Source organism: Tupaia chinensis, unplaced genomic scaffold, assembly GCF_000334495.1.
Source record: "Tupaia chinensis unplaced genomic scaffold, TupChi_1.0 Scaffold000017_1, whole genome shotgun sequence".
NCBI lineage: Eukaryota > Metazoa > Chordata > Mammalia > Scandentia > Tupaiidae > Tupaia > Tupaia belangeri.
Window position 1 is genome coordinate 3,103,680 of NW_006159447.1, and position 23,866 is coordinate 3,127,545.

Here is a 23,866-nt window from a genome sequence, read left to right on the forward strand (position 1 = left end):
CTTTCACATGACATTTTAAAGCATTTTGTAATCATTAAAAATAAAGAACATGACACCTGGAAAGCAGGAGAATACTAACATGTCTTACTGACTCATAAGTGGATGATGTGGCTAGCTGTTATTACCTCTTTAATCCAATGGCGGTACTCATTAACACCAAAAGTTTTTTTCATCCAAAGTCCATAAATATAGCCTGAAATTCCCTTCAGCACCCATTCATCAGACCTAAGCAGAAAGTCAAAATATAAACTTCTTTCAACTATGAAAACTCTTCAGATGAGGTCAAAAAGAATACTGGAATGAATGCATCTTAAAGAAAATGAATGTTATTAACGAATTAAGTTACACAGTTTCCTCTGAGTTTCACCTGCCCATTTATTATGTTTTCTTCTTTTTTTGTTTAAAGAATTATTTTATTGGGGAATCAGCAGTTAGCGTAATGACTATGTCGCTGGACTCCCACGTAGTTGACCGTGGTTCGTGTCCCGGACCCGGTGGCTTAAAACTCACTCCGGGCGCGTGTGCGTGCATGCCCAAGATCCCAAGAGGAGAATGGAGGAGAAAGGATTGCGGCGTGACCATCCCCCCGGGGGGTGATTTCTCGCTTTCTGTCTCTATATCTCTCTCTGTCTGTCTGGCGAGCGCAAGCACCCTATAGCAAAAACCTCTCCAAAAAAAAGAAAGAATTATTTTATTTAACTTCATTTATTTTATTTATTTATTTTAATTTGAGCAGAGAGGGACAGAGTGAGAGAGAGAAATGGAAAGCAAGCTGCCAGGTCTGGGACTCGAACTGCAGTAGGCCATGTGGAAGCCAGGGCCCTTAACCACCATGCCACCTTCCAGCCCTATGCATTCTTCTAATGTGGCTTTAATATTAATTATAAGGCTGCTCTACAGACTTTATTCAAGAATAATTTACTTTTGTCTATGCTCTGCTCTGACAGTGTTGCTTCCCTCCTGCCCAACTCCATTCTGTCTGCCTCTTAAGAAAGTATCTGCCAGTAGCCAAGACTACACTACCCAATTGTAAAAGTCCATATTCTATTGTTACCAATATTAGGAACAATTATCAAAAAAATTGTCAGGTCCACCTGATGGCATAGCAGTTAAGATGGCTAGATCCCACATGGCCAACTCTATGTTTATAGTCACATAGCCAGTACTTTAAAAACACCCCAAACTTGTGTGCATGTGTGCCCAAAATCCTGAAGGAGAGAACAACAGAGGAGAAGCAACTGCGATATGACCATTGCCCAGGGGAAGTGACTTCTTTTTTCTCTCTCTCCTGTAAGCGTATGTGCCGACTGACAAATTAAAGAAAAAAAAAGGGGGGTGGGGGTGGCGACAGGTGACATGGGGTTAAAGGTGCTAGGGTCCCATGACTGATCACAGTTCAAGTCCTGGACCTAGTGGCTTGCTTTCTCTCGCTTTCTCTCTCTTCCTCTCTCTCTCTTTCTCTCTCTGTGTCTGTCTTGCTCTGGTCAAATAGAAAAATAATAATGATAAATAAAATAAAGAAAATAATTATTTAAAGGAAAAAAGAAAACAAGATTCTAAAACCTTTATTTGATTTTTTTTTCTTTTTTTGGAGAGGTTTTTGCTATAGAGCGTGTGCGCTCGCCAGACAGACAGAGAGAGACAGAGAGACATAAAGCGAGAAATCGCCCCCCAGGGGGGATGGCCATGCCACAATCCCTTCTCCCCCGTTCTCCTCTAGGGATCTTGGGCACACACGCACACGCGCCCGGCATGAGTTTAAGCCACCGGGTCCAGGACTCGAACCGTGGTTGACTACGTGGGAGTCCAGTGACATAGCCATTAGGCTAACTGCTGGTCCCCAAAACCTTTATTTGATTTCTTAAATAGTTTATCTTTTGGTTTCTTCAGAGATAACTTATTTGTAGATTTGTATATTTATCCATCTACCATCCATCCAAACGCTTTGCCTATTATATTCTAGGCAGAATTCTTTAATGAAATTGTGTGAAATTTTAGAAAAACTACAAATGAAGAGGCTTTATCCTCTGCTCTCTCCCCTCTAGCAAGAAAAAGAAACCAAGATTTACATACTATATACAGTACCAAATGTTCACAATTATAGATTATAATCTTGAGAGTTTTGTGTATTTCTTCAAATTCATCTCAAGTTAATAGAAAAGAAAAGAGGATTCTTACCTTTCATCACTGCTTTCAAGTAAATTGGTACAAACCTACATACTAGCAGGCAAATCCCTACATTATTATACTAGAGAAACAGTACGGAAACATCAAAATTCTAACTTCAGTTTTCTATACATTGAAGTTCTTTTATCTTCATTCAGCTCTTTATGACAATGTTTTATTAAACTTATTCATACTGGAAATGCAGAAATAATAATGTTGACTTTATGGTCAAAAGGATGGAATTTATACTCCTTAATTTTCTTTAAATATATATAGAATAGTGCCTTTTAATTATTTCTCTATCTTTAGAGAGAGTTTTTTGCTATAGGGTGCATGTGCTCACCAGAAAGACAGAGGATACAGAGAGACAGAAAGCAAGAAATCACCCTCCAGGGGAGATGGCCATACCACAATCTCTTCTCCATTCTTCCCTGAGGATTTTGGCCACATACACACATGTGCCTGGCCTGAGTTTCAAGTCACTGGGTCCAGGACTCAAACTGTGGTCGGCCACATGGGAGTCCAGTGACATAACCATTATGCCATCTGCTGGGCCCAGAATAGCGTCTTTTAAACGATCTTTTATTAGGGCAAAGGTCAGCTTACATTGCACAGAAAAAAGTTAAAAATAAACGTCACTAATTCTTTGATTCAGCAGTTGCAAACTGAATTTACTCACCAAGACATTCTGGATATAAAACATCCGAAAAACTGCTGGGCCAAGGACTGAGCTAAACATCTTCTAGTCAAAGGTGTCTCATCTATAATCATGGCACTGTGCAACAGATTTGTGCTAGAATTCCAAAGGAAAGAAAGGTATCAAATTACAAATTAACAATTATTCCATCAAAATAAAATAAACTTTTAAAATAATGAAATTTACATTAGACATGAAAGAGAAAACACAGAATAGTCTCCCAAAGAGCTTTCTAACTTTTTCAAAATTTAGCTAAAATTTGTAATCTTAGTAACTTTTGCTTAAAGCAAAGAATGCAACATTTCCCATTGACTTCCATGAAAAATACAAATCACTTTTTTGAAGGGTAGAAACATCACTACACAGAAACTAATCATATGAATGAGTCTAATTTAAAAAATCATTCCATTAATAGTAACTATTAACATTTTGTGCTCTATTATTCATTTTTAAATATGTCATACCATTGCTTCCTTCTACTAACACTCCAGAGAATGAAAAGGCAATAATATAATTCCTATTTTTTGTTGTTGTTGTTGTTTTACATTTGTTTATCTATTTATCAATTTATTTGTTGTGGTTTTCAAGCGCAGGGTCTGCGACTCAAACTGTAGTCCCATGTGGGAATCTGGCACCTTAACCACCATGCCACCTGCTGGCCTGCATTTTTCTTATTTTACAGATTAAAAAATGTAGGTCCTGAGAACATAAATTGATCTTGATACCTAGAATTCCTATATTTAGAAATCTCTCAAGAAGGGAGAAGATGACAAAAAAAAAGCACGTTCTTTTTTTAAAAAAAGAAAATTCTGATGATAATAGTGAATTATTAAATAGTGTCCTGTAAAATCCATACTAGTTATATGTATAGTAACTCGTATTTAAAAAAATCATAAACAGAGGAAAAATGCATATGCAAAATATTAATAGTAATAAGTCTTTTGAGTTTCTTTGAACTTTTTTTTTTCATGCTTTCTACTTTTTTTTTTTTGAGAGGTTTTTGCTATAGGGCATGTGAGCTCAGCAGAAAGACAGAGAGAAGAAAGTAAGAAATCACCCCCCCAGGGGGGATGGCCATTCCACAATCCCTTTTCCTCCATTCTCCTCCTGGGATCTTGGGCACACATGTGCCGGCGTGAGTTTAAGCCACCAGGTCCGGGATTCAAACCATGGCCGACTACATGGGAGTCCAGCAACATAGCCATTATGTTAACTGCTAGTCCCCATGCTTTCTACTTTTTAAAATATTATTTTTTAAATTTACTTATTCTTACTTGGCACTGAATTTTATTTATAATAAAGAGGGAATGGAATGATTTTATGAATAAAAATTTTTAAAATACTAGATTTTGTAAAAAACAAACCACATCTTCTAAATTAAAGGAAAAAAGTTCAAAATTTTTAATGAGTATTTTTTCAAAATTATCGTTTTTTCTTCAGATCATTACCCTAATTTAGGAATTTCAAATTTAAAGAGATACCAACCTAAAAATGCTCATGGAAGCATAAGCAGCCACTTCAACATAAGCCTCATCAATAAATACAGTCTTAAAACAGGAGTATGGATATCTACATGTAAGAATTTCTTCATAAAATTCAAAGACTTCATGAAGGTATGATGTGGTATGTTTAAGCAATGGAAGAAGTTGAGGTAAACAAAAATGAGTAACCTGAAAATAAAAAGCAGGAAATAAAATCATAAAAGAATCAACTTTAATATCTTAAATTTCCTACATAAAAGAATCAACTTTAATATCTTAAATTTCCTAAATACTTCAACTATAAATAAATGGTCATATAAACCCAATCTTATTCACATAAAACAAATACCGTAGTCCTCTAATACCTCAGCTACATAATAAAAGCTTCAGGGAAGCTTACTATTAGTTAGGAGATAAGAAATGTCTACAACAGAAATAGTAATTTTGATTTTATTAGTTTATATCTTACCTTAGTCACAAAAATATCACAATCATGTTATAATTCTGTCTCATAATTCTATGGCAAATTAACGGCATCAACATTGACATGGATCACTCTGAACAGAATGACCCAATAAAGTTTCATACAGGAGACTGAATTCGAGGTAATGATAAGTTGGACGAATGTTTGATAGTTAAAGATAGGAAAAGGCACATCACATACTGAGTGAAAAACAGAAAAAAAAAGGTATGATCCCAGAAGTGTAAGTAAACTACTTGAACTTAATTAGAGCCAAAGTCTCGAAGATCCTGAAAGACAAGCCAAAAGCTTCTGATTACTTCAGGATCGTAGAAGCAAGGCAAGTTTTTAACGTATGATCAAAATTACCATCAGGCTGGGGATGAGCATCTACGTCTCACGGTCAGGGCCCAAATTGTGTCAGGATTAGCACTCCCCTCAGTGTGCAAATAAAATATAATTCAAACAAAAGATTCATGTTTAGACAAAACTACAGGGTAGCAAATCTACTAATAATGCAAATAACAGCTATTATATGTTTGAGACAAAGAAAGACCCTAAGTCAGTGGGCTCTTAGTAGTCAGGAAAAATACTATTTGACTGTCAGATACTTTTTCACATTCAGTAGCTCAGAGTGGAAAAATTTCTTTCAAAATAAAGAATAGGTACTAATCAAATGTTAATTTTAAAGTTGATCATCTAACAAAGACGATAAAGTTCACTGCCAATCTTATTAGTGAATACACTTTAAAAGAGTCAATGTCATGATAGCAGAAGCAAAACCATTCACCAAATAGCCTGAATCATTTCCATGAGGGATTTTACAAATAATGTGAAGTTCAGGAAAGCAAATATAACAGGCATACTGAGAAGATCAATGAAAGCTCTTCTATAGCTGGCTGCCCTCAAACTTTATTTGCATAACTTAAATACATGCTGTTGAGATACATAGGATAAAAATATGTGCTTATATTTAAAAAAAATAATATAAAGGACTAACAGAAAATAAAGAGAGTCAAATGTTATTTTAAACAAGTACAGAAGTCAAGAGGGCTAACAACCAATCATTTTCCAATCAACAGACGTGTCACAGCTGGGGAGGCCTACAATTACTATATGACTTCTCATTGACATAAGATTTATGGTAAGATATCTGCTGGCAAGAAAGTGGAAGGCATCTTTATGAGTTTGCTGACCAGAAATATAACCCTGCTTCAGCTTTTTCCCTTTTCTTCTGTATATGCTGAAGTGAGAATAAACATAGTTCTTTAATTTTAAAGTTGCAATTTTTAAGAATCCAGAGATTTGAGAGCATTCATAAACACATGCTAAACAAAAAGATAACACTAGTAATGAAAAGAATTAGTGACAGAAATCCTATACTCCAATCAAGATACACTTGAAGCTCTTCTGGAATGCTAAATTCCCTGTTAAAAATAAACCTGACTTCTTTTTTTTTTTTTTTTTTAAGAGGTTTGTGTCTTAGGGTGCATGTGCTTGCTGGTTGCTAGAGAGAAACAGAGACAGAGAGGGAAAGTGAGAATTAACTCCCAAGAGGGTTTGGCCATTCCACAATCCCTTCTCCTCCATTTCCTTCCTGGGATCTTGGGCATGCATTCACATGCACCCAGCATGGGTTGCAATCACCAGGTCTGGCACTAGAAACACGGTCAGCTGTGGGAGTCCAACACTATAACTGCTATGCCAAATGCTCACCCGTAAATCTGAATTTTTTTAAGAGAGATTATTCTGCTATTGGATGTGTGCACTTGCTGGAGAGACAGAGTGAGACAGAGAGACAGAAAGCAAGAAATCACTCCCCAGAGAAGATGGTCACACCTCAATCCCTTTTCCTCCATTCTTCTCTTGGGATTTTGGGCATTCACACACACATGCCTGGTGTGAGTTTTAAGCTGCTGGATCTGGGACTTGAACCACAGTCAACTACACGGGAGTCTAGTGTCATAACCATTACACCATTTGCTGGTTCCCTAAATCTGAAATTTTAATACAACATTGTAAAAGACATTCCTTTAATAATTCATTTAATTAAACATATCAAAAGAGAGAAATTTTCTTTCTAGTGATATTCTTTACAATTGAAATAATTAAGACATAATATTTCATTAATACTCCTTTTTTAAAAAAAAAATAGAGAGTGAAAAAGAAGCAAGAGGGTAGCTATGACTTACCTCGTGCATATATGGATCTACAAGTATTTCAAAAGGTCCAATGGCCAAGGAGATATTTGATGCTGCTGTAGGAATAGTAAGCATGTAATGGAAAGTCTTCTTCCTCATATCATGGGTATAGACAGTCTCCACCAAATCTCCATTGGAAACAGCCACCATTGCAGCATCTACTGTAAATTCCAATTTCCATGTACATAATTCAGAGTATGAATCAACACATGGGAACCAAAATCTAGAAAAGAAGATAGTAATTGAAAATATGTTGAAAATGTATTCTCCATTATCTTCCTCACATATACATTATTTTAACAATTCTAGAAAGTAAATAAAAAGAAACTTTAACAATTAGGCTACTGAAGCTTTTTGCTGTGTAACTTGAAAGTAAACAGTAAAAAAATACCATTTTTTGAAATACCATTATTTGAAATACCATTTCAAAACACCATTCAGCAATAATAACAAGATGTCTCATGTGGTACCTCATGTTCAAATCATAAAAAAAATTACGCAATTCTCAGTTTACAAGTTTTAATTAAATAATAATTTTAACTTGTATATTTATAGTAGTCAATTTTTATGTAGCATTCATTTCTAGGAGACAAAAATAAAGTTTATAATAAAGTCTATAAAATATAATTAATATTTAGAATCTATCTTGTAAGTTGGTTATATATTTTTGAAGTAATATATAATATACTGCAAAAATTCAAACTCTGGGCTGATTAAAGCCAGATTTAAAATTTATATTCAACTATCAATTCAGATCAGATTTGATACACGCCACAGTCAGTATCTGGTACTGAAACAAAAGTGTACAAAGTACTATTCGTGGCTTAGAGGAGTTAATAATCTCAGGAAAGCAGACATATTGTAAAGTAATTTTTTTAAGAGAAATTTTTGCTATAGGGCACATGGAGAGACAGAATTCAAGATCACCCCCCGGGGGGATGGCAATGCCGCAATCTTCTCTTCTATTCTCCTTTTGTGGTTTTGGGCACACCCCGGCATGAGTTTTTAAGCCGCCAGTTCCAGGAGTTGAACCACAGTTGACTATGGGGAATCCAGCAATGTAACACCATCTGTAGGTCCCACAAAATAATATTTTAATAACATGTAGGAAGCCACAGAGCTATGAGAATAAATGAACTAGAAATGCACCCAACAATGTAGGTAAATCTCAATGTTGAACAAAAAAGCCAGATATAAAGAGCATAAGGCATGTTTTCTATTATATAAAGTTGAGAAACAGGTGTAATTAGTGTATACAGCATTCAGCATCAGGACAGTTGGGCATAAGAATGTTCACTGGGAATTAATGAATGAAAGCAGGTGGGAGGGCGTCTCTGTGATGCGGGTAATGTTTATCTAAATGTGGATTATAGAGATCTGTCCACTTACAGAAATTCCTCAAGCTTTCCACTTAGAACTGTATAATTCTCTATATGTACATGTTACTTCAAAAGTGAGAAGAATAATTTTATAAAAGTGGACTTAAAAAGGAGAGAGGAAGAACAAAGACACAAGTTTAATGAGGAGTGACTGTAAAGAGATGTATGCCAGTTAAATTTTTTAAAATTAGAAAATAGAAAAAAGAATTTTAAAAAAGGAGGGATGATTAATGGATAAACTAGCACAAGTTTGAGGAATCAAGCTCACAGTTCTTCTTACACTAAATTTATTTTTTGCATATGAATAGAAAAAAATGAAATTTTAAAAATATGTAAGTTTATAATTTACCTTGTGGAATTTTGATATCCACAAGAGAAAACATGAGCACCTCTCTCTGCCATACTTCCCTCTATACTGGGTACCACAAAATGAAGACCTCCTTTTGGCTGATCCAAAGAAAAATTGATGTGTATTTTCAGGACCTTTAACTCTGCAACAAATAAATACACATGTACATTGACATACAGATAAGTAACAGTGGTCTATATAAGAGTTAAAATTTATGTTGAACATAAAATCAGAATTAAAGGCTGAATTTTACATTAAAAACCACATTTCTTGCCCTAGTTTAGGCTTGTATCATCTGTCGACTTACTAATGTAAAATAGCCTGCCTCCACTGGTGCTCCTCCTTCCAATCAATTCTAATCACTGCCAGCTATTTTTCCCCAAAATGTAGCTCTATTCATGCCATATTCTCCACTCAATATTTCTGGGACATTATACCATGTCTAAAACAAAGAATTCAAAGTTCAGCCATGGTGGGACAGGCATAGGGTGCCACTTTCTGACGTTGGATCCATATGCAGGAAGCCTGGGTCTAGGTCCTGGGTCAACTTGAATATGCTAGTACACCCATGCATGATTGTAATCCTGGCTAGCTGGGAGGGAGAATACATGGTGAGACATCATCAAGGGTACCTATCTCTGTCTTTTATGAAAGAAAAAAATTAAGCACATTGAAAGGGGAAAAAAAGTTCAAAATACTCACATCAGACACTTCAGGACTTCAAAGCCAGTCCCAAACTTACTTTTCAAGTATTTCTATTACATTACCCTGCAAATTGTTAGCTTTAGCTGCTTTTTGTCCCAAAGGGATAAAGGGTAATTTGGTAGGGTAAGGAGAAGAACTCAAGAAATCTCATTATTTATTACTTTTTGATATATTTAATTTTGAATAATAAACATGTGTTACTTTAACAAGATTAAAATTATTTCTTTCAATTTTCCCTAAAGCATCACCACTATCTGGACTATCTCCAAACCCTGAACATGTTTGAACTTCCGTAACTGGGTAATGCCCTCCTAAACTTCCTCTAACCCCCTCATCACATACAGGGAAAGCAGAAAAAAAAAAAAAAAAGTATTTTGGGGCACTGGACTCCACATGGCTGACTACAGTTCGAGTACCAGACCTGATGGCTTGCTTTTTCATTTTCTCTCTCTCTCCTGTTAAAACTGAAAATTAATAACAAACAAAATATTTTAAAAACACAAGTATTTTACTGCTTTATCTTGGTTAATTTTAAAGTCAGACAGATACTTATAAATAATAACTATAATGGTTATAAATGTATATAGAAATGTATGCAGAATGAGCATCAGGAGCCCTGTTACAGCTTTGAGCCTACCACTAATTAGTAATGAACTTTAGCAGGTCACTTACTCACACTAGATTTCAGATTACCCTGCTATAAAAGGAAGTAATTGAACCAGAAAATGTTGTAGGATCTTTCCTGCTATAAAATGACATAATTCTTGGGACCAGCAGATGGTATAGCAGTTAGGTCACTGGACTCCCACATGACCAACCACAGTTCAAGTCTTGGACCCAGTAGCTTGAAAATTACAATGGGGATATGTGCATGCATGCCCAAGATCCTGGGAGAATAGAAGGAATTTCAGCGTGGTTATCTCCATGGAGGGGAATGATTCCTCACTTTCCCCTCATTGTTTCTTTCTCTCTCTCTGGCAAGCTGGCAAACACATTTGCTCTAAGGCATAAAGCTTTAATTAAAAAAAAAAAAAATACTGTGATTTTATACTGTTTTGATACTGTGAGGATTCTGAAATCTTAACAAATTGTTCTAGCCTTATGAATTCTTAAATTATCTTTCACTGTAAAACATAATAGTGAAAGGTGTTGGTTTTGTTCTGTTTTGTTTTGTTTTGCCATTGCCCTTGATTAATACTTCCTATTGATTGAGCCTTAAGGGAAAAAAGAGCTTCTGGGGCCAGATGATGGTACAGTGGTGACACAAGTGGATTCCCATGAGGAAGGTCCTAGGTTTGCATCCGATGACCTTAGTGTACTGGGTGAAAGCACACATTTGCCTGTGATTCAGGCTGGCTGCAACTAGGGCCCAACCACAGCATGAAGACCTTGTTGAGGGAGCCTCTCATTCTCTGATGGAAGAAATAAACTAAAGGGGAAAGAAGAGAGTTTCCACTACTTTTATGTATTCCAACTGGTCAATTTGCAGTTCTGACATGATTTATTTTCTAAATCTAACACGACTTTAGTGTACAGTCAATATATTTTCAGGACATTACCATCAACGTGCTTCCAAAGCTCTGATGGAACTTTGATGCAAAGTTCTCCATTTCCTGCATCAGGATCCACAGCACTAACTGCAGCTGCATAAGCATTGGAAAAATAATTGAGGTTTCTCCTGATGAAAAGAAAAAGAGTCAATTTATAATACTTTCTTAAATATCATTTGGCATCACTCGTTTGTAAGCATTACATCTTCTTATGTAATTCTTGAGAACACTTTTTAGTCAAGTAACTGTTGCTCTACTCACTGTTACAAAATATAAACACAATGGCATATATAGTCTACTCAATGTTATATGATTATTTTACTGTATTTGCTATTAACTTTAAAATGTGAATGACACTATACTTATCTGATACAAATGTTAAGAATATATGTAGAATGGAAAAATAATTATTGTTTATGAACCTGGCAAAAATCTGAATGAATTCAATAAACCCTATAATTTGACAGCATTTAAGATGTCTAAAACAAGTCTCAGGACCAGGTGGCATGGAGGTTGACAGATGGATTCGGGACCAACAGTTGGAGTAATGGCTATGTTGCTGGTCTACCACGTAGTCGACTGTGGTTCAAGTTCCAAACCCGGTGGCTTAAACTCATGTCAGGAGCATGTGCGTGTGTGCCCAAGATCCCAAGAGGAGAATGGAGGAGAAGGGATTGTGGTGTGGCTATGCCCCCTGGGGCGGGGGGTGATTTCTCGCTTTATATCTCTCTTTCTAGCAAGTGCACACACCCTATAGCAAAAAACTTCTCCAAAAAAAGAAGAAAAAAAAAGATGGATTCCACATGGCCAACCCGAACCCAGCAGCTTGAAAAACATGCCAAGCATGTATGTGGACATACCCAAAATCCCTAAAGTAGAATGTAGACGGGACTGAGGCATGGCCAGCACCCCGGGGAGGGGCGGGTGAGTGCTAACTTTCCTCCTCTGTCTGTCTGTCTCTCCAGGAGCATATGCATTCACAGGAAAAGATAACAACAACAACAAAAAGTCAGAATAGGAATCAATAGATAACACCTACCTCCACTCCTCAATAGATGATATTGTAAGTTAATGAAGGCAGGGAATTTTTGGTCAGTTCACTGTTACATTCACCATATGTCAGGAGTGTCCAATAAGTATTTGTTCAACAGTTATTTGGCCCTATTTCCCATTGGATGTGAAAACAATACATAGAAGTCTGTGAACCAGCAGTCAGCGTAATGGCTATGTCGCAGGACTCCCACGTAGTCGACCGCGGTTCGTGTCCTGGACCCGGTGGCTTAAAACTCACGCCGGGCGCGTGTGCGTGCATGCCCAAGATCCCGAGAGGAGAATGGAGGAGAAAGGATTGCGGCGTGACCATCCCCCCTGGGGGGTGATTTCTCGCTTTCTGTCTCTCTGTCTCTCTGTCTGTTTCTGTCTGTCTGGTGAGCGCACGCGCCCTATAGCAAAAACCTCTCTAAAAAAAAAAAAGAAGTCTTAGGGAAATATGTGCGCGCACACACACACACACACACATTTCCTCACCAACATCAGTTAAGGAAATATGGCAGAAATGGAAGAAAGGGAAAAAGGATGGAAAAAGTAAGAAATCACGAAGAAAGACACAAACACCATGAGCAATATCCTCAACGTGTACCTGTATGTCTACCACCCTAAAATAGGTATAGCCACAGGAAAAATCAATGATATTTCCCTAGCCTAACAAATTTTTAAGTTAGTTAAAAGACAAAAGTCATATACTCTACAGAATGATTAAAGGAAAAATAAAATGGAAAAAGCTATTAAAGAACATTGTTATACATTTTTAACTTGACAAAAGCCATTCCTCTCCTCCTTCTACTTCTCTACCAATTAGGAAGGACATATTGAAACTATAGCTTTCATAACTACTCATTCAAGGTAACAGCTATGAAACATATGGTTCTGGAAATAGTTTTAAAAGACTTCTCATGGGCCAGCATGGTGTGGGAGTGAAGGTGCTAGATTCCACATGGCCAATTCCATGGTTCAGAATCCCGGACCTGGAGGCTTGAAAATCATGCCAGGCGTGTGTGCACACATTCCTAAAATCTCAGGAGGAGAATGGACAAGGGATTGCAATATAGTCATTACCACTATGGATGATTTCTCACTTCCCTTCTTGTTGTCTCTCTCTGATGAGCACACACACACTCTATGCCCCAAAAAATAAATATATAAAGTAATCAAGATTCTAGAGTGACGAAGAAAATCAGGAGTGTCATTTATTAAGTGGCCATGGCTAACAGAACTCTTGATTCTAGCTATAAGGAAAATGTAAAGTATATTCTTTCTCAATGTCCTAATCTATTCTTTGAAAAATTCTCTTTCTGGGACCAGCAGTTAGCGTAATGGCTAAGTCGCTGGACTCCCACGTAGTCGACCGCAGTTTGTGTCCCGGACCCGGTGGCTTAAAACTCATGCCAGGCGTGTGTGCGTGTGTGCCCAAGATCCTAAGAGGAGAATGGAGGAGAAGGGATTGCGGCGTGGCCACCCCCCCGGGAGGTGATTTCTCGCTTTCTATCTCTCTGTCTTTCTCTGTCTGTCTGGCAAGCGCATGCCACCATAGCAAAAACCTCTCAAAAAAAAAGAAAGAAAAATTCTCTTTCTGAGCTTCCTTTTCTTTACTTACACTCCGAAAAGTGACCAGGTAGCTTCCATATGACTAGAAAAAAATTGTAAGGCATTTTATCAAATAAACATAGTGAAGTAATACTTACAAGATATTTTAAGGTAGGTAAAATTATTTTATAAAATATTTAAAAATAGTATTGTCTACAGAGTCCAATGGCTACCAAACACATTGAAAGTTACTTTTAATATTCATGATGTAGGGACCAGCAGGTGGTGTGGTGGTTAAGGTGCTGGATACTCCCTACATGGCTGACTATGGTTCAAGTCCTGGACCTGATGGCTTGCCTTCTCACTTTCCTCCCCCTCTCTCTGTGTCTCTCGCTAGTCAAATTAAAATAAACAAATGAAACCAAATAAATTAATTCTTTAAAATAATATTTATGATGTAAATAGTAAACAAACCTAAAACGTTACAAGCAAAACATATATATGTGTGTGTGTCTGTGTGTGTATATATATGGGGGGGGAGAGAGAGAGCATGCACATTAAAAACACTAAAAAAAAAAAAAATATGTTCTCCAATAATGTTTTTTTACAAAACTACTATAAAAGAGGGAAAATTAATAATTTATTGTGTTGGGGATAGCTAGCAATACTGCTTGAACCAAATGTGCAGAGTGGTAGAGTAACAATTAGTATAATCAGAAGAATATTGGGATCCAGAGCCTATCATCTAAGAGAAATTAATTCAATCATTAAAATGACTTTTTAAAAAACTGTTAGAAATATAAGACTTTTAAAGTATATTACTTACTGTTTTGACTCATTATGACAAACTTCCAATGTTGGATCATTATAAATAAAAGCAGCTTCTAAATCGTTGATCCTTACTCGGTATATTCTACACTGTTTGCTGTTCAGCTTGATTCTATTCAAGTTTGCAACCGTGGGAAATATAGTCAGTTCCACAAATCCCTGTAAAGATATAAAATAATAACGTCATTATTATTGGTATATTTTAGGACATGGTTTTTTGATTTACACTACTTATACATATACTATAATTCAGAGACAAAATCCCAAATTGCTACATAAGCACAAGTGCTTCCCAAGTATCTTAATTTCAAACATAATAGTCCCAGTGACTGAATGGGTGTGAGTTGTATACACGTTATAATTCTGCTGGTTCACATCCATGATCAGTGTAAAGTAGGCCACCATCTAAAAATAAGTAAAAGGACTAACTCCTTTCAAATACAAGAATTTCTAGACAGACTAGAACTCAAACAAGGAAGAAAAAAGAAAAACTGGCAAAAGAAAATCAATCAAAACAAGGAAGTCAGTGAGTATACTGGAATATTAAGTGCTTAATGTCTCTAGAATGACATAGAGAAAGATATTTAAAGAAAGAAGTTTAAACTAAAATGACTAGAAAAAAATATACACATAAAATTAAAAACTAGGTACTATAAAGGATATATGGGCCAGGAAGAATCAAGAAAGAGGTGATACTAAATATTCTCAGATGTTAGCAAGAAAAGATAAAAAATAGTGAAGTACTATTCATATGACCTAGATCAGGGTTTTTCAACCTCAGCACTATTGACATGTTTATTTTTTTGCTATAGGGCTTATCCACTCACCAAAGACTGAGATAGAGAAGTGAGAAAGCATTTCCCATGGGAGAAATGACCACACCGTGATCCCTCCTACTCTTGGGATTTTAAACACATATGCACATACACCAGGAGAGATTTTTAAGCTGCCAGGTCCAGGACTCAACCGCATAGTTGGTCGTGCAGGATCCAGCTGCCTTAATCACCATGCCACCTGGCTGGCCAACTACTGACATTTTTAATAGGACAGGTTTTTTATGCCCTATGCATTGTAGGATGCTTAGCAGTTTAGCTCTAGCCTCCATCTACTATGTACCAGTTGTGTCCCCAACCCCCAAGCTGTGACAACCAAAAATGTCTCCAGATATTTCCAAATATTCCTATGGGGGGCAAAAACCATGCCCAGTTGAGAAACAATGAATAATAAATGTATTTCAAACCTCTTGGACTTTCTTTTCAATCTCCGTTCACACCTGGACTTTCAGTCAGTTAATGATTCTCTTTTGTACCTCCAATAAGTAAATAAATGGCTGCTGGATGAATTAACCTGCCTCTCTATCCTCCCGCTTCCCACTCCTTTGGTATGCTCAGGCCATTCATTACCTTCCCCACCCTCCACTTAAAAAAGAAAAAAGACTTCCCTTGACTTGCATCCTTATGGTAATTACATGGTATTGAAGAAAGATACAGGGAGCTTTAGATGGTGTTACTCAGAAAATACAAATGAAAAATTCCAGGTATAATGGGCAAAAAACTTGACTCGAGGTGCTGTCATGTGCATTTAAGGCTTCTGATCCAGTTCCTAAGGCTACGCTAGTTCACAGTCCTAGAACAGAACTCCCTGAGTGAACGGTTTGAGGCAGTGTGTCAAATCCCCATCACATGACCTCAGGAGTCAGATTTATCTTCCAAGACTACCCCAGAAAACCTGCAGCCTTTTGGTAGGTCCCCATTTTTTCTGGAGAAAAGAAAATATATTACATAGACTTCTCTGAAGTTACTACATCCTGCTTCTGAATAGACACTAATACCTAAAGTCCTAAAACATTACTAGTCAGACTGAAAGTCTTTAGCCACATAGTAAATAGAATCATGGCCCTCTATCTTAGACTAGAACTACTGCTTACCTCTCTAGTTGCAAAAGATGGGGTAATTTTAATAATTGGCAAATTCCCATATTGGTTCCCTGCCCAAAAGAAGGTGGGCTATTACCGTAAGAAGCATAAAGTTGACACTACTGGCCCATTTTTTATCTCAAGAAAGAAAAACGAAGCAATCAGACATCTCTTGGAAAACTGGAGAGAATATTACTCCAAAAGATTTGAAAGATGCCACAAATTTTTCTGCCCTTTTTTTTTTCTTTTATGAGAGAGAGACCAGTAGGGAAATGCAGAGACAGAGAGGTCTCACTATGTTCTAATCATGCCAAGCCAGCCTCCAAATTAGCTGAAATTATAGGTGAACACAAACACACCCAATGGTTCAGGTTGGCCCAAGAACCAAACCGATGCCTCCCATGCAACTTCCAGCCTCCCAGGTGGCTGGGCCCACAACTTCATTCAATGCAATCATTTGATCGGTACAAAAGTCAAGTAGGTTTTGGAGAATGATGAATTCTCACAAACTTGCCAACCACAACCATGGCTGCAGATGGGGTTATTTTCCTATAGTAAATCAAACAGCTCTTTGCAACTAGTATTGAAGCTAATTACCAGGCAGATGTTTTCCCCCTAAACTTTATCAGAAAAAAAACAAAACAAAACAAAACAAAACAGAAGTAGGTTGTCTTTAAAAACAAAAAAAGTCCTTCATTATCAGCTCAGAATTGTGCATTGCTGCTGCTCAGTCAAAATACAGAGGCCAACCTGTGGTGTGGCAGTTAAAGTAGCTGGATCCCACATGGATGACTATGCGGTTTGAGTCTCAGACACAGTGGCTTAACAACATGCTGGTACATGCTCATGCATGCCCAAAATCCTGAAAAGAGATGGAGGAAAGGGATTGTGGTGTGACAATATCCCACATGGGGTTTTTTCTACTTTCCTTTTCTCTGTCTCTCTAACATGCTCACGCATGCCCAAAATCCTGAAAGGAAAGGGATTGTGGTGTGACAATATCCCACATGGGGTTTTTTCTACTTTCCTTTTCTCTGTCTCTCTAGTGAGTGCTTGCACCCTTTAAGGAAAAAAAAAAAAGTCCAAAGCCTTTTGATTGCAGGACAACTACAATTACACTAGTATATGCTATTAGACTATTTGGACCTAGTTAGAAAGGACAAGTTCTCTAAATGCTTTAGTAAAAACAATACATGTATGGCAGAGGTTGAGTGTTAAATTCAATGAAAGCTTACTGGCCTTTCACACCAATGAAGCTTGTAGAGTTCCAGTGGTCCACAGTACATAAAAATACCCCTTCTACAGTGAGAGGTTAAGTTGTTTCACCTCGTATTACCCACCAAAGAAGGAAAATGAGACATCAACTGTGGTGGGCTTTTCTGGATCCTGGGCCTTCGTATACATTTGGTCATACTGCTTAGCAGGCAACCTATTACGTTGTTAGCTTTGAGTTAGCACATAGGAAGAAATGGTTCTGCAGCAGCCCTGCCACTTGGGCATTATCACTCAGCAGATCCAAAAGAACTGGCCATGGTACACTGAGATAACTTTACAGACTTTAGCTTTTTCCAACAGAATGACAGTGCGCATTCCTGGAATCTGGGAATAATGACAGTGCACATTCCTGGAATCTGGGAATAAGGCCATGACCACAGTTGTTCTGCTAACAACTATTTTCCATTTAAAAAATCACTACTGGTTTGCTATCAGACCCTGATGGGACTCCTTAAAATTATGTTCCCTGAAATGGCCATCATGAACTGTGTGTTACATGAAGCTCTGAAAAATAAGAATGTACATGTATAGAACTTTCCATTTTTATTTTATGTTTTTAATTTGTAAAAGGGCAAACGTGCCCACAGGAGATAGATAGTGAGAAAGTATCCCCTATGGGGAATGGTCATGCCACAATTCCTTCTCTCCATTTTTCCCTGCTTTTGGGATTTGGAGCATGCACATACACCCAGCATATTTCTCAAGCAGCTGGATCTGGAACTCAAGCTGTGCTGTCAGCAACGTGAGATCCAGTCACCTTAACCACCACAGCACCAGCTAGCCTGAACTTTCCACTTCCAAATGGAAACAGCACATCTAAACGAGGACCGAGCAGATTTAAAAAGCACATGCAAACAATATGAGCGGCTGACAATAATCCAACGGTACTTGCACCTAGTGTTTCTCCATCTCTCCCTCAACATACAACCATGGCCTCAGAGTCCCCATAAACAGTTAATGGAACCAGACAAATCAGAAGCCTGAATTACAAGTAAATCTGCAAAGGATGCTAGTACCACTTAGAAATCACTGGTAGCTATATATCAGAGTCCCAGAGAAGGGTGAACTTGAAAGACAGTAGAAGAAGAGTCTTAAAGCGGGCAGAATTTTGAGAAACGGGTCTGGCTGTATTCTCTTCACAGGAGTAGAGATGACTTAAAATACAACTCTACACTAATCCCTGGGCATTGCTATGGACTAGCCAGTTGGTTAGCGCTTGAACTGAACAAGATTAGATGATTGAAAATAAGGAAGGTAGGGGAAAGGTATGTGAAAGGGTTTCTCAGAACATGTACACTATGAAATTGTTCAGGTCTCACATAAATGAGCACCGGAGGGCATCCACTGTAGAAGAGGCCCTGAAAGATCAAACAACAAGATTAGCCACTCAGTAGATGTCACAGACGTTTTGGGTAGCTATCTGGTGACTGCTCAATAGGCCTATGCACAAAGTAGCCCTGGTGTAGGAATGGAGGAGATTCATGAGCCCAACAAATGATCTTTCTCCCACCAAGGCTGATCTAGCTACCACCACTTCTAGTATCCACCTGCCAATAACAAGTCAATAGCAATCTCCCAGTGCGGCATATTCCAGGACAGTTTATCAATTGGTAAAACTTCACATCATGAGGGGAACAGTGACTTGTCCTTACAAGAACAGACACAAATTCTAGATAGATTTTCCTTCTCTAGCCACCACATACTTATAGAAAGTCTTACATATCATCATGACATCCTATATATACCTCCAACCAAGTATATACAGAAGTGTGGCAACAGACTTTTACACTAAAATATTTACTTGTTTTATCTTGTGCTTTATCATCTAGAAGTAACTGGTAGAATCAACTACTGAAAGCTCAGTTTCAGTACCAACTGAGATCTCCCACAGGATGTTGTGTTTTTTGTTTTTTTTTTTTTTTTTAAGTTCTTTGCATGTTTTGAATATAAATTCATTATCAGGTAGTGTTTTGAAATATTTCTGACAGAAATATTTCTGGCCTGTCTTTTCATTCACTTAACAGTCTCTTTTGCAGAGCAAACATTCGGGATCTTTCGCACGCACGCACACGCGCCCGGCGTGAGTTTTAAGCCACCGGGTCCGGGACGTGAACCGCGGTCGACTACATGGGAGTCCAGCGACATAGCCATTACGCTAACTGCTGGTTCCCAGGATGTTGTTTTAAATGAGCGCCAATACTAACAACTTTAGCCAGCCCAGATCATGGACACATGTGTGCCTGGCATACTCAGGAAAGTCTCTGGACTTCAGCCTCAAACCCTTCCAGAGGGGTTAGCTTCACATTTTACTGCTGCACCATCATTCAGCCCCTTAATATCCATTTTTTCATTGCCTCGTTTATACAATTAGAATTAATCTTACCTCACAGGCCTATTATGAAAATTGAGTTTGGGACTGGCAAGTGGCATGGTAGTTAAAGGTGCTGGATTCTCACATGGCCAACCACAGTTCAAGTCCTACACCTGGCAGCTTACTTTCTCACTTTCCCATTCTCTCTCTCTCTGTCTGGTTAAATTAAAAAATAATAACAGTAAATGAGATTAAATAAATAATTCTTTTATTTTGTTTAGTTTTTTTTTTTTTTGGGGGGAAGGTTTTGCCCAGAGACAGAAAGCAAGAAGTCACCCCCCAGAGGGGATGGCCACGCCGCAATCCCTTCTCCTCCATTCTCCTCTCGGGATCTTGGGCATGCACGCACACGCACGCACACGCACACCCGCCTGGTGTGAGTTTTAAGTCACCGGGTCTAAGACACGAACTGCAGTCAACTACATGGGAGTCCAGCGACATAGTCATTACACTACTGCTGTTCCCAATAAATAATTCTTTAAAAGACAAGACTGAGGTTAAATATATAAACCTTTGTATGTTTTATATATATTAAGTACTAAACAAATGTTCACTATAATTCAATCGATCATGAGAATTTTATTTTTACTTCATTTTTATGACTGCTATTCTTACTCGGGGTTTCATCATTTTTCCCCTAGACTAACATAGTGCCCTCTTATCTAGACTTCCTAATGTTTATGTCTTTCCTACCCAATTAATAGACTATAATATGCCTGAAGTATTCTATCATGAGATAGAAGGTAAATAATAATCTCTGAGAAATATTGGAAGGAAAATTCTTTAAATGAGGAAATTGAAGTTAATGAATCTTCCAGAATCCTTAGAAATCTAACATTTTTATTAAAAAGTTACTATTTTCTATTTCTAAGGTAGTCAGGAAAGTCATGACACACTTTTGCTTACAAAAACACAAAACATATGGCATGACAACGGGTGCTGACCCCCCACGAGGGGGGGATGCATGCATTTTTCGGATCAAAACCATGGGGAATCAGGGTTCGATTCCGGAGAAGGAAAAAAAAGAGAAAGAAAGAAATATTAAAAAAAAAAAAAAAAAAAAAGCAATGACTTTCCCAACACCCAAAATAATTTTTCATCTTAAGTAAACATTTACACACATGGGTATCAAGTCTGAGAGAGAAGTATTTACGATCATTAAGTAAAACCAGCTCTAAGATTTCAGTCTAAGTCCTCTTGCAAGAGTAAATGAAGATACTTGAGTTTTCAAGGATTTTCTTAGAATAGATAGCTGTAACCCACACATATAATAGTGGTGGTGGTGGTGAAGGGGGCTAAAGGTCTCAAATACTTGGTCTAAATCGTCACTGCAAAGCAATGCCACCTAAACCAAGTCAGCCAAGAACCCATAAAACAAAATAGGCCCCTTGGAAGCCAAGTCATGTCAGTGACTTCTTATGGGAGAAATCTCACTAATGGCTAATTCTTGTTACATGCACAATTCTATGTTTATACACGTTTTCATGTTTGAAATAGATTAAAAGGACTAAAATTTTCATAAAAAAGAAATCAGAAAACAAAAGAAAAAGGAAAGGGAAAATTGAGGAGGCAACTGTTGTAGAAGGACTATAGAACTTGGTTGGAGTCAGATTTGAATTGTAAGTCTTATTTTTGATGCATAATTATCCAGAAAGAGCATAAAATGACTAAGTACTGTTAAGAGTTATTGTTATTATTGTTGAGAATAAACTTACCACAACAGATTTTCTCTGGAAGTTTATGTTGTTGATACAGACGACCTGATGGGTTGTGTATCAAAAATACAAAAATAGGATAGAAAAAGAAAAAAAAACTCTATTATTACATGACACCATTAATTCTAGCCAAGTATAAATAAGGACTATGTTCTCAGTAGCTCAAAATCTTTCATTTCCTTTTTGGAGAGGTTTTCGCTATAGGGCGCGTGCACTCAACAGAAAGACAGAGACAGACATAGAGACAGAAAGCGAGAAATCACCCCCCCAGGGGGGATGGTCACGCCGCAATTCCTTCTCCTCCATTGTCCTCTCAGGATCTTGGGAACCCACAGCACATGCGCCTGGCGTGAGTTTAAGCCGCCGAGTCCAGGACTCGAACCGGGGTCGACTAAGTGGGAGTCCAGCGACATAGCCATTACGCTAACTGCTGGTCCCCAAAATCTTTCATTTTAAAACCTTTCAAATCTGGGCGTGGTAGCAACACGCCCTACGGCAAAACCTTAAAAATCGGATACCTTGTTTTAAGACTAACCACACCCATGAGAATATATTTTCTCTAGACAGAAATACAATTTAGTACTTTAAGAAAAAGATTTCTTGATCTGCAAGACGAATTAAATCTGAATAACACAGTCATTCAAAACGTTTCCAAGCACCACTTCCATCCTAGTGAGTGGATTCTAGAGTCCCACCAGGTTGCCCAGGCCCACCATGTCCGTCTCAAGCAATCACAAAATAAAATCAGTGAAAACAAAACCAAAAAGAAGGAAGATGAAAAAATACTTATAATTTATATGGCCTCGGGCTTTCAAAACCCTTGTCTCCTTTCTTCCTGTTCATTCTGGCGGGCTCTAACCCAGTTGGCGGCATGAAGCGATCCTGCAGCGCTCGGCTTTCCGGCGGCCCGGGGGGCTGCAGGGCATTACTGGTCCCCGGCAGCTCCCGCTCCCGCTCCCCGCTCCCGCTCCCCGCTCCCGCAGCGTCTCAACAGTCACCGCCCGTGGCCGGGGCGCCTTGGAACCCAGCCTGGCCGGGTCGCCACCGCCTCAAACCGGCTCCCTCTTCTCAGCTGCTCTCAGCCGCCTCTGTGGAGCCTGTCACAGAGATGCTCTTCTCAGCAACTGTTTGAGCCGCCCGTCCGCCGACATGATGCCTGTCACCTCTGACCTCCTACGTCGCCGGAAGTGGGGCGGCGGGACCAGGAAGTCTTGTGCTTGTGGGCGGGGCTTACACAGTAGTCTGGCTCCGAGATGTTTGCAGGTTCCTTTCGGTATGTGCAGTGTGCGGGAGAATTGAAATTTCAGAACGCGGAGAAAATAATGAGAGGGTGGGGCGAGAAGAGCAGGGGGAAAAAAGGAGAGGGACATTCCATTTTAGAATAATAGCCTAGCGCGAGCACATTGAGAAGTATGGCAGACAAAGATTGCGAATATCCAGGTAATAAACAGAGGTTGGGGAGGGGCTGTCACTCGAGTGTCTCCGGAAACCAAGAGGAGGGGTTTGCGACTGGCTGCTGTGTGAACAGACATAAACTCACTCAGACCCAGTGATTTAAACTGGGCACTATGTGATTAGGCCCCAGAGAGTCTTAAGTGGCAAACTCCGGAGTTTCCCTAGGCATCTGTATTTATTAAAAAGAAATACATATATTTAATAGAATAACCCATATAAATGCCAAAAATGTATATTGAAAGGTATTTTTAAGCTTGTATGTTGCATTTCATGTGCATGAGAGTAAAACTTGTAACTCAATAACTGTTAAAAAATGATTAATTATGTATTACACATGAACTTTTTTTTAACTTTGTATTAATTTAACCTTGGCCTACCCCCTTCAACTCTCCTGGTGAAAGTTCATTAACCAAGTTAAAATTAATTTGAACTTTGGTCTACATCAAAAGATGTTGGGAAAATAACGGTATAAATGAACTTTAAGCATTCAAAACCTGCTAGAACTCACTTGTAGTTTTCTAATATCACCCGTGCCAATATTCGCATTGGATTATAAACTGCTCTATTAGTATTCTTCAGGTAGGCTGGAGGGAATCTAACCGTTTTTGTCTCAAGTGCTATCTGTATCAGCCAGGCAAACAGAAGAGCAATTTATCAAGCCAACTGCATCAATGTGAACAACTAATATAAGTAAATGATAGCACCTAGTGACTTATTTTTTGGTAGAAGTTGGAAG

General features: G+C 38.1%; 1 protein-coding gene across 2 annotated transcripts in view; it reads right to left on the bottom strand.

Annotated features, from left to right (window-relative positions):
* TAF2 (TATA-box binding protein associated factor 2) overlaps positions 1-22,587 on the bottom strand; it is an 82,699-nt gene extending 60,112 nt beyond the window's left edge. For both annotated transcript variants that reach the window (XM_006140058.3, XM_014586104.2), the window contains exons 1-9: positions 22,466-22,587; positions 21,676-21,730; positions 14,398-14,558; positions 10,998-11,116; positions 8,734-8,875; positions 6,997-7,228; positions 4,349-4,533; positions 2,846-2,959; positions 126-225 (exon numbers count right to left, since the gene is read on the bottom strand). In XM_006140058.3, coding sequence (XP_006140120.1) covers positions 126-225; positions 2,846-2,959; positions 4,349-4,533; positions 6,997-7,228; positions 8,734-8,875; positions 10,998-11,116; positions 14,398-14,558; positions 21,676-21,730; positions 22,466-22,548 — 1,191 coding nt within the window. In that variant the 5' untranslated portion in view covers positions 22,549-22,587. The remainder of the gene's footprint in view (positions 1-125; positions 226-2,845; positions 2,960-4,348; positions 4,534-6,996; positions 7,229-8,733; positions 8,876-10,997; positions 11,117-14,397; positions 14,559-21,675; positions 21,731-22,465) is intronic.
* Positions 22,588-23,866: the final 1,279 nt, after the last annotated feature.